This window comes from Thermobia domestica, chromosome 1 (genome assembly GCF_964235325.1).
Source record: "Thermobia domestica chromosome 1, izTheDome1.hap1.1, whole genome shotgun sequence".
Lineage (NCBI taxonomy): Eukaryota > Metazoa > Arthropoda > Insecta > Zygentoma > Lepismatidae > Thermobia > Thermobia domestica.
The window spans coordinates 188,774,145-188,786,553 of NC_137454.1; the positions used below are offsets into that span (position 1 = coordinate 188,774,145).

At 36.0% G+C, this 12,409-nt stretch overlaps 1 protein-coding gene across 2 annotated transcripts in view; it reads left to right on the plus strand.

Moving 5' to 3' along the window:
• The window catches only part of RpL15 (ribosomal protein L15), a 29,462-nt gene extending 18,542 nt beyond the window's left edge, over positions 1-10,920 (plus strand). For both annotated transcript variants that reach the window (XM_081767395.1, XM_081767399.1), the window contains exons 4-5: positions 8,035-8,145; positions 10,657-10,920. In XM_081767395.1, the coding sequence (XP_081623521.1) occupies positions 8,035-8,145; positions 10,657-10,851 (306 nt within the window). In that variant the 3' untranslated portion in view covers positions 10,852-10,920. The remainder of the gene's footprint in view (positions 1-8,034; positions 8,146-10,656) is intronic.
• Positions 10,921-12,409: the final 1,489 nt, after the last annotated feature.

Sequence of the window (12,409 nt, forward strand, 5' to 3'; positions counted from 1 at the left end):
CCGAACAACGAAAACCATTTCATCTCGATTGACCTTCTATTCAAACCGAATTTATGATAACTATTTCCGGTTTCAACGTTTATCGCCATAGCACAAAAACGGTAATATATAGCGACAGGCAGTTGTTTTTTTGCAATCTGTTCAGCGTCTCAAGAGAATAAAAGAGAGGTGGTTAAAATTAACTAGTACAATATACAATGCAACCCGGAGTTTGGGATAGTAGAACTTTTGAACCTGAAGTTATACACAAATAATGGTTATACCAAAATGAAGCGTTATTCATGCATATATTTTTAAACTAAGAAGCAACGATTGAAGTACACTAGGAACAACACAATGTTGCCAGATGTAACTTTTTTTTTTTTTTTTTTTTTGCAAAACATGTAAATTGATTCATAACTTATACGTATGGATGTTCCTGTCGTTAATTTTTAGTTTGTTTAGTTGGAGTAGCTTGGAAACTATGGAGCAGAAAAAAGAATTTTTCATTTCCACCGGTAACTAATCGGATGAGGCCTCTGTAAGGGGGAACTAGGGAAATGGCAGTTTTCATAAGTTAACACTCTGAATTGGCAACTTTGCTGATGTTTCAGTGCATCAAAAGGTGTGTTAACGATCTGTCTACATTATGCAATTCCTGAAAACAATGAAAAACAATCTTTGGGATTATCGTGATAAAATGTTTACTTACATGTACCCGGCAGCACTGTTATTTATTTCTATGGGGCTATTTAAAGCAAGAGGTATACAAGAACAATTTTCGAACTGTTCAAGACCTGGAAACGAACATTCGTAGTGCCATTGAGAACATTAACACTTCTAATCTTCGTACAGTTGCTGCAACTTGGTGAAACGTGTGAACCAGTGTTTGAATCAAAACAGGGGACACTCCCAGCATCCGCTGTAGAGCTGGTAACTCATTTATGATAGTAGCAGTGTTGTCGGGTGCATGTAAGTAAACGTTTTATCATGATAATTTCATAGTTTTTCATTCTTTTCAGGAACTGAATAATGTAGACAAATCCTTAACACACCTTCTGATGTACTGAAACATCAGCAGGGTTGCCAATTCAGTGTTAATTTATGAAAACTACCATTTCCCTAGTTCCCCCTTACAGAGTACCCTGTACTTTCGGTTTCAATACTGATATTCATAGATCAAAAGCTAAGGAATATCGAGAAGCTGTTTCTCCAATCGATTCAAGTCAGAAGAGTAGTTTTCATCTCCGTTAAGTCTTTTCAAACTGGAAATTGATATCAAAGGTAATTCTTTTGTAGTCGATTTAACTTCTAAATAGGACACTACCCAACACCCTTTCGAAACGGTTAGTGATTTAAATTTACTAATACTTCCGATTTCAAGACTTATTTCATTGAGGGAAAACGATAAGAGATACCGTAAAGCAGTTTAACAGATTCTTCATCTTAGGAATGAATTGTATCTGTTCAAATCGGAAATGGTGAAAGTTGATTCAGTTATAACATTGATCACATAATTGATAAAATGGAAATAGGTAACATTAAGCAGTTATATATATATAGATTCAGTCCGTAAGTGTTTCACCAGATTTTATTCCACTATTTCAAGCGGAAGTGATACTTAGATCAATTAGTACTTGCGGTTTTAATATTAATCACCATAAAAAAAAGCGAGTAATGGCTTCTTGATTTGAATTCAGTGTCCAAGGAACAAGTCGTATATTTGATGTTTTTTTTTTCTCTATTGCATTCAGTAGCTATAGGGTGCGATTTCAAGTTTGAGTTTTTAATTTGCATAGTTTCACACTGTAAAACAAAACTCCCTTGTTCATTTAACAGTAATAATGATAGTAAAGAAAACCTGTCGCAGTTGGAAGTTCAACTCTAGTTGGTTGTTTCTAAATTAGTGTTCGGTTGAATAGCTACGGAACAGCCAAATGTACCTATCTTTTGTAAGCACCGCAGCAAGTCTCCCTGACTACAATCTGTGTGCCGAAAGATTATATCGTTTATCCATATTCTTTAACTAGTAGTTTGTATTAGTTGGATGAGTTAGAGATGACTTACCTGAACTACTTGTTAATGATGATAATAATTCAAGCTGAATATTCAGTGATGTCTATTCTTCCTTGGATGTCTGAAACAGTAGTTCTAAATGAGCTTCGTATATGACGAGACTAGTTAAAAGCAGTTGTGGTCCAAAGCAGATAATCTAATATACTTGTATTGAAGTTCTAGTTGTACGCATAGTAGGTGTTCCGAAGTGATGATCCTGATTTTAGTTGCTTGCAATGTTTATTGAATGTACATAGGTACTTGATTTTGAACAATGAGTTCGCTGTCTTTAAGGGTAATATGAGTTTGCTGTTTTAAAGGAATATTTTTATATCCCGGCACACTGTATCCAGCATAAGGCACTTGCATCTTAGTACTGCCAAAAAAAAAAAAAAATATTACGTATGATATATTCTATTAACTTTTGATTACTTGTACCAGATAGAAGGGAAGTAGATGGATTTCTATCCCTAAGGCTGCGCGTCCAGTGAACTGATTGCGAATGCAAATTACATCAATGTCTCTCTCGGTAAAATATGCTTGAAAATTCTTAGTTTTGATAGTGATAACTACATAATAACACTTCACTTAACTAGAAAGAAATAAGCTTAAAATTTCGTGTCATGCAGCTATTCTGTGCGAATACATATAATTTTGCTGTCAGTTAAGGAACTTACATTCAGTTTGCTAAGTATCAAGTTTACGTAACTTCCGATTCAAATTCCTGCATAACTTGTATATAGAAGCAATTTAATAAGCTATGAACTGTAGTTTTTAGCACCTGGACCATGAACTCGGCACACCAGCGTACCGAATCTTGTCACCGATTTCTTGGATGATTGGGGAAATAATGTGCGAATGTTTTCTTCGGTCTGCTCAGATGTTAAAGGTTATATACATAATATAACCCATTATATATATTATCCCATTTTTGTCTCAAGTAAATGTGGTTATATCCTTATACTGTTCCTTAGTTTTAATTTCGATGTGTCCCATATTTTGTTTTTCTTATTCTCGTGGAACTTAGAATTCCGATTTATTAATGCGAGGGTAAATCAATAAGTTTGTACCCTTACTATGGTGTTAAAGATAAAAGGGATGTAATTCAGTCCTTTTCTACATAGACATAATACAAAGTATCACACTTCTGCTGCCGGTCTTTCAGTTTCCATAGCTCTGTTTTTGTAGAACGTGTCAGAGAGCTATAAAATCAGTGCCCTGCATGAGGGAAAACTCACTCTTTTGAGTGATTCATTCATTTTGAGAAACAAGAAATCTGACGGCGCGAGGTCAAGATAGTATGGCAGATGGTATCCATAAGCTTTGCATAAAATTTATGGTTTCCTAGGTTTGTGGCCGGGAGCATTGTCACCTTTGATGAACATGCCAGGCGCTTTACCTTCGGGACGGCACGATTTTTTCCCTAACACTCTTGCAATGTGTGTCCCAGTCACACTATGCCCATAGGTTAAACAGATCTGCCATCTCACGGTTCGTCCTTCAAACTCAAGCGTCGACATTTCAGCTTTCTTCTATGTTTTAATAATGCTTAAATATGGGGACATGACAATATAAACTGTTTTCATTTCTTCCTAGATTATCTTGGTATTCATCCTCTTCAGATGTAAGACTACTTGATATTCCACTTTCGACAGTACCACACTTTCACTATTTCCAGATGTCACATTTGAGGAGTTTTGAGCCTAGAATAATAAAAGTTAACGATTAGTCTCATGAATAATTTCATGGTCTCAGTCTCATGGTCGTTTCGTATATAACTTCTACATCGCATCTTACTAGCTACAGTATCTCTATACGAATGCAAAAACATTGACCGACTCTCGTATCTTCCTGTTCTCCCGGCAATATCAGTAAACAAACATGTGCGAACGTTTTGCTTCTGATTTAGATGATTTGAATTTATGGAATCCCGTACCCCAAATCCGTCCCACATTCCACCAGCTTATAAGAATTCTTTTTCGTTCAGTATATGGAATTTGTTTTTCCCACTTCGGGGTGGAATTTTCCAAGTTGATCAAGTAAATTAGGTATTAAATGAAGAAAAAAATTGTTGAAAGAGGTGTTTTTTTTTTTTTTTTTTTTTTTTTTTTTTTTTTTTTTTTTTTTTTACGGTGAGGCTATACGGGGTTCAGCAGCTTAACGTGGGATCTGAACCACATGAGCTTCCATCGGGAATCGAACCCGATTGTCCTGAACCCAAAAATCTGTAGAAGTAAATGAGATAATGTGTGTGTTTGTAAGTTCTAATGCACAACTTTGTGAATTACACCCATGCTCATTCTTATCCAGCATAAGATGGCATAAGGATAATTCAGAAAAATGGCACACAGAAACGTATGGTATACTGGATGGGGCGTGATGTCACTTCGTGGTATTCTATCAAACCACTTGTGATAAAAGTGACCAAGATCCGATGAGTGGTGACCAGAGTTGATTTATATCGGATGATTTTTTTTTCATTTTTAAAACAAATATATTTTGCTTAAAATCGAAATAAAATGCAGTATTTCTGATCATCCGTACTATGTGATGGTAGAATCCAAGTAATGCAAGTTTGAACAAAATATCTATTTAAAAAAATGACAGTGTACTTAATTTTTCATCATTTCATTTACAAGAGACTTGAGAAAAAAGCTTTAGTCCATTTAACATTCAAAATTCACAATTTTTAGTACAGAATTTTACACAACGTGGTAATACAGGTTGTAGTCTTTTTACCATAATAATTAAAATGATATATTGAGCCTGGGTTTTTAGTCAAATCACTTTGATTAAACTGCATATTGTAAGGAGGAAGAATTTAAAATTTATGCCCAAAATAGAGTATCTCACGAGCCTTGCAAATTACGCAGATGAAGCTCGGTGTACAAGCTCATTCAAGTAATTTGACAGGTGTCCCAACGCTTTACGCTTGTAAGGAGAGAAATGGGAAATTTCTGGCTTGTTCCTTCCGCATTCAAGTCGATGTTGTCCGTCTCGTCATTACGAGAAAACACTAGAATCGTCTGAAATGAAATATCACGTTCATAAATCCGTTTCCTAAGGGGGGAGGGGTGTTTAGAATATATGGCAAAAATAAAATATATCATGAGTCCCTGACGTTTGGAAAATGAAACTTTGTATATAAACTCTTCATGAGAAATAAATGGCATGCGACTTAGCATTTTAGAAAATTCCGCTTTTGTTAAGTGACGGAGGTGGCATTTTCCCTAATATTTTTTCTTAATACCTTTATAAACCGGGTATTTTAAATGAAGGAATCTCTTTCAGCGTGGAATGATATACACTTGTTTTGAAAGGTTTGTATAATTTGAAACTTGCTTTGTTGCAATCTAGTATATCTCCGAGTGAACTGAAAAACACAAAACAGAAACCGTTGCGCTCTGGTTGGTTAATATTTTTAGAAAAAAAAAAAAAAAAAATGTATTATGCATTCTCGCTCAATAACATCGCCGTTCTCTATCATCACGGGAAAACAACTGAACTGTTGAGATGAATATTTGAACGTAACACCTGACTCAACCCGGATTTTTATTATGTAATTTTCATTAAAATGTGTATTCTGAGGGAGGAGAAGAATTAAACATGTACGCCGATGTATATACATGTATCGATATATACATATCGATGTATATACATTGAAAATAATAAGTTGTCACATGCACCAAAAAACAGTTGAACCGTTTAAAATGATTTTCGAACATAGCACTTGAATTGAGCTGGGTGTTTATCATTAGTTCTATACTTTGATTGAAATGCGTTTCCTAAGAATAGCAGAGGTGCGGTAAATTTTTCACAAATTTTGGTCGAGCTGGGTTTTTACTTCGGTAATCCCAAGGGAGTGGAAAGAGGTGTTTCAAACGTACTAAACGTACTATGTGCTATAACCTTGATTCTGCCTGTGCTAAGAACGGACAGGTATTTAATAAATAGACAGACAGACAGAAAAGGTATTTAATAAATAGAAAGAAAAATGAAAAAAATAAAATAAAGCAATTCTTCATTAGAAATATTTACTACTAAAGTATCTTACATATTGCTTTGCTACCTTTGTCATACTGAGTGCAGATAACTTGAATTAAAATAGTGATATGCGAGTTTATCTTGAGTAATTTTAAATTTTAAAGCAAAAGATAAGGATTTTCATGAATAGAAAATTATGATAGGAGTATTAAAAATTATATTCAATTTATAAACAGAACTCTTTGAAAAGGTCGATGTGTAGCGCAATGTAAATATTTTGGTTTGCAAAATGGTAACATTCTACACTGCATATTTTACTTTAGTTGTTTACTGGTTAACATTCTTTAAAATAAAATTGTCTGTTTGCCGGTGTGTTTATGGTGATTATGTGAAGGCTGTGACGCATTGAACACACACAGATGACATAACGAGAGGCATGATAATAGGACGACTGGGGACACGCGGAACACAGCAAGTCGTATTGCGGGGACGTATGCCCCACAAAATGTCATCTCACGAATATGATACTAATAGATGGGAAACGTGACCCAGTGCTACAGCAGACGACGTCCATGGTGTACAACTCCAAACGAAGACCGGTATCTTAATCATCAGTGCCTGTAGACGTAGACTTGAGTACTGTAGGGGACCTGGCACAAGATCTTGCTGCTGCTAATGGAACCTTTGTTTCCAGACACCCGTTGTATAGGCGACTCAACAAGAATAGTTTATTGGCCCGAAGAACTGCAATTTGCATTCCATTGACCAATATCTACAGGGAATCCTGTAATTTCTGGTGTCGAGATTACAGTACATGGACAGTGGAACAGTGCGCCCAAGTGCTCTTTACACGAGTTCCGGTTTAATCTTCAGTAGTTCGCTTCAATCGTCTGGAGGGAACCAGAATCCATTCAGCTAACATTCTCGAAAGAGATTGGTATGGAAGTGGTGGTTGTTTAGTTTGGGACGGGATTTGCATGGGACATGGGATTTTCATGTCTTCGACAGGGAACTGTAACAGGCGAGGTGTACCGAGATGTCATTCAGCAAGAGTATGTCCGCTTTTGAGGTGCAGTGAGTCCCGCTTTCATACCGATGGAGGACAGTGCAGACCATATCGAGCTACCATCGTGGAGTATGTGCAGACAGAAGATATTCGGCGAATCCCATGACCTGCGAGATCGTCCGAACTCCGTTTGAGCATGTGTGGAATGCTCTGTCGTATTGCTGTTCGTCTTCCATGGATGCTTCCAGAGTTCCGACCTGCATTAGTGCAAGAATGGGATGCAATACCACAACAGATATTGGTAACTGCTCGATAACTTAATCCGGAGTATACCAGCACGATGTTATGCTTAACTCGATCATATTCCATACTGAAACCATTTTTGACATTCATATATTTTGGATTATTATTTTGTCCACACACTGTAGATGTTATTTTGTTTCATTTTTACAATACAGTGTGCATTTGGAGATGATAATTTTCTGAGCAAAATATTTTATTCGTCCTTCTCCATTTTTTGGAATTATCCTTTAGAGCATGAATGTATGGTAAACAGTTCAAAAGAAACATTAGAGAATGATTTTAAATCACTTCCCCTTCGAATGGGATGTCTGATTTGTATAAGTGAATGAGATATTCGTGCCTGGTGAAAAAAAAAAAAATAAATAAATAAATAAAAAATCTTTAGTCCGCGATGTTGAACTGTCCAAGTGGGTGAGAGATTCGTGTTAGACATTGCTGCATATTTACTCTGTTGGCCAAAGATAAGTTGTAATCACTATTAGATCTGAATGGATAATTTAAAGGTTTCATTGAAGGCCTAGCAATTTTTGAGACATTAACGGCTGAGCATACCTCAAAGTTTGGATTTTTATTATAGTAGCGTAGATCATTACCGATCGTAGGTGAAATACACTGGTGTATTTTTTAAATTTATGCCACTTAGAAAATAAGTCGCATATGTTGTTTTGTACATTGGTATATTTAAAAGTATGTTTTCATATTTTCAGGAACGTGTTGGTAGAAGATGTGGTGGTCTTCGCGTAATTAATTCTTATTGGGTGGCTCAGGATTCAACATATAAATATTATGAAGTAATTCTTGTAGATCCATTCCATAAGGTAAGTGGAAATGTTTACATTGTATAATTGTGATTGATGTGTTTAGTACGTTTAGCGCCGTGGTGAATTTTATTGTTTTCCCATGGTGGCACTATAATAATTTTCCAAATAAAAATAAATAAAAGCGTAATATTACTGGACCGTCTGTACAAAACCCTTCAAAGGGGCTATGTCGATCCCTTCTAATGGGGAAAGTCTAGCCAAAATCAAACCAATGCCCTGTTAAGTAATGAAACAAAATAGACATATAAATCCCATGGGGTCTACGCGGCGCTAAACATGTTAAATAGCAAGTTTTTAAATTATGTGAGTTAGATGCTGGAAAGAGACTCAATGATGAGAATGGGCATGCACCACTCTGATTATTCGAGTGAAGAGATTTGACCCACTTACACCCAATATCTGAGGCGCCTCTTTCGCATCAGTTTGATATGTATTGTCTTTTATAATAGCGAATAGTGTCATTATTTTCAATATCAAGATCTTACTTTGCTTCTTCCTTCAGTTAATGGACGAATACGATACACTCATGTCCAAAATTATTGTCGCATGTCTATAAATATGTTGTTGTAGGAATATAATTTGATAACGAATTCGCCCGGTATTTCTTATAATGTTAGTATGTGTATAATCAGCAAAGACATGTATGTGGAAAATTTCATTAGTCCGTAATTTCAAAAAGGCAGTAAATAAGAATAATAAAACGAAAATAAAACTTTCTTGTCCATTTAGCAACATTTTGTTCAACTCATTCTAATTTCCGTATTTATAATTCTTTTCCAATGAAATTTACCGCAAATATACATTTCCCGATTATACACACAGTATCAGTATTAAAAGTACCCTGGAAAATCATTAACAAATTATATTCTTACAAGAAGACAATTATAGATATGCGACAATCATTTTGGACATGAGTATACCTATCCGTTGCTAATATGAAAGTTTCGTTCCGTGTATGTGCTGTCATATCATAATGTGAGGCAGGAATCTAGATATTGTAAGATACTTTTAGTTCGTTTTACCTGAATGTTACACGAACACGTAGCACCAATCGCCACAGGCCTTCATACAAGGCCGGCCATCAATGACTGCATACAGATACACTCCTGTTGTAATCAATGAGTGCTTCAAGCTGGCGATACTGGGACGTAGTTCCTTCTAAACAATGTTCTGATGTATTGACTAATATGTAGTCCAGTGAATTGAGGTCTGGATTTACAGGAAGTATATCTTCAGGTGCGATGAAATATGGTATATTCGTTTAGAAACACTTCTGAATATCCTTTATCTTGTAAGTCAGCACATGCTTTTGCATGGAACATCGTTTTGAATTATTGAACGGTTCGATGAGGTCTTCTTGCAGTATCCCGATAAATTTGTGCAGTAGAATTTAACTCACTGTTCACCAAGCAGCTGAGTAACACCGTCATATTGTCATAACAGGCCTTTACTGAGAATATTGAAATCGCTGTATCTGAGATTTCTCGTAAACAGTGAGAGCTTGATGCATGCATCCTATTTTGGAGTTGGGAAGTTGACTTTGTTGAGCAAGTTTTCTCTTCGATGAACGTAATGATGCGTGCTGAAATCGAAAACAACAATGTAGGAGGCATTTTTATTGTATGGTCCTGTTCCGTTTTAATTAAATTGAGAGAATTACTTATACTCCTCCAATAACCTGACAGTTCAAAATCGCTATGGAACTAACGGGATGTTTTTGATATTGATGTTTTCGAAACCTTAAATCTACTGTGCTGTTCTGATTGACTTGACTTGATTTTGAGTTTACCATCTGTTCAGCAGCGAGGCTATGAGACGTGGATCTATTGATTAACGGGAAATCCGAACCACATGAGCTCCCACCAGAAATCGAAGCCGGGTCCTTCACGTTAAAGATACGTACGCTGACCGCTTAGCCACGAAGGAGCTTACAATTCTGATTGTTGTCTGACGGAATTTGACGAATTCTCACCGCCATTGCTTTACTTCTTAAATGAACTACTCTAGGATGGTCATCAGCCACTGACTATTAATCTTTGAATTGTTCGGTTCACAAACACCCCGTTAATTTATGTCTTCCTGAAAGCTAGAAAAATTTCGGCGGTAATTTGATAACTTCGTGAAGCTCTTACGTCAGTGGTTTTGTAATTGCTCCATTTGATTTTTGCCATGTCACAGAGCGTATCCATTACTATTTATCAACCTGACTTTGTCCGCTACTACTTGAACTTAACTGAGACTCGTGGCGACAACTGACCAGTTCATCTATTATATCTTCGTTTCAGAATTTCTGATATGACAAAAGTTTCTTCAGTTCGTTTTTACCATTTTCAAAAATACTGTGTATGGAGAGAACTACTTGTAAGTTTTACAATAAATTTCAGCCAGATTTAGAATCGTTGACCTACAACTTTTCAACAGGATTGAGTTTTCTCGGTGTATGTTAATTGTATTACATTTTTTTCTTTCTTTCTTTCAATTATTTATTTATGTATTTATTTATTTCAGGCAATTCGTCGTGATCCAAAAGCTAATTGGATATGCAAGCCAGTTCATAAGCATCGTGAGTTGCGTGGTAAAACATCTGCCGGTCGTAAATCTCGAGGTTTGGGTAAAGGACATCGCTACACGCAAACTATTGGAGGGTCACGTCGCGCTGCCTGGCTGAGGAGAAACTCATTGAAGCTGCGAAGAAAGCGATAAAATATATTATTTTCTTTTAAATAATAATAATGGAAACCCATATTGAATAAAGCATATACAGAACCACAAGTGGTGTTTTATTTAAAAAAGATTGTGTAATTACAGTTTGAACATTTATATGTCCTGAGGAGTCATATTGACTTTTTTTATGGGTAAAACTAAGTTCTTGTAGTCTTTTGTAGCACATCACTTTGGTCAAAATTGAAGTCCTTAAAGTTTTTTTTATCTTTTATGGAAGTTGGCAAGAAAATCACTCCCACAATTATTCAAATATATATTCTTTTAATGGATAGTATTTCAGTTAAAGTTGAAAACTTGTCTATGTAATTTCGCACAAAAGAACACAGTCCTAAAAAACACTTAAGTTGTTTTTCAGTTTTCGGGCGCTTGTAATTTCGAATGGAATCCGTAATGCGATCAGAGATCGACACTCCATGACGAGAAATATTATACCCAAGAAGTTCTAAAGAAAAGTGTCGTAACTTTGTTTGTTCGCCCGTGGTTTCAATAAGTTCATCAATCACTTATTTCACATCTCAAAACTTTCGAAGTGACCCTCGTACATACAGTACATGTTGATTCTCAGTCTTCGTACAACTTGGAATCGTTTAACATAAGTTTTACGGGAAGAAAAAAGGACACCATTTTGAGTAAACCGAAGAAACTAATTTTGTACGTTTCGAATTTTTTAAAATTTTTTTATATTTGGGTCGTTCAGAGCAAAAGGATCCATTTTCAAAAAGGTTCATTTTTGTTCAGCAAACGTCGTATCTTCATAGCGAAGAGTCCGAAATAAATGAACCAAAAACCAGGTGAAAAGGTGTAGTGTAGGCTAGTTTCATAGGACAACCGCTAGACAAGGGCGTTTCTAGAACGGGAGAACAGGAGGGCTAATTTCCTCCTCCCTGCTCATAAATTTAAGATATTGTGTGCGTCGCAGCGTGAGAAAGATTAATAAGTTCCAAATGTCATTGTCAATGATGCATAATTACATTAAATAAATGCAGGATGTGTCATGTATTCGCAACCACGAATCCGAAAAGAAAGAAAACTACGTGACAAGGTGCAATCTACAGTTTTATATGATTAGCGCTAGAGAGGGGCGTCCGTTTAGTCATCCGCCTTCCTACCGCCTACCCTGAATTTCAAATTTTGGGACAGTAATGCAGATTTAGAAACCTTTTGCTGAGCAAAGTCCAACAGAAAAAAATGAAGTCCCTACACCGAATAAATACGGAGTTTGATCAGTTAAATTCCATTTCCATTGGCCGCAAGGAGCTATAGGATTATATTGCTCTTTTGTAGCTTTTTTTTTTCTTTTTGACCCAAGGATTCCAAAGGTGGCTCTACTTTCGAGTTTCGGGCCTACTTAAAATTCTAGAAATTATGCCTAAGCAACTTTCCAGTTTTGATCATCTACATTTCCTCCGTATTTATTCAGTGTAAGAACTTCAAACTTGTTCTGTTAAACTTTGCTTACCAAAAAGCTTCTAAATCTGCCTTACTGCCCCCAAAATCTGAAATTCAGAGTGGGAGTGGGCGCGGTTGTTCTCCTGCC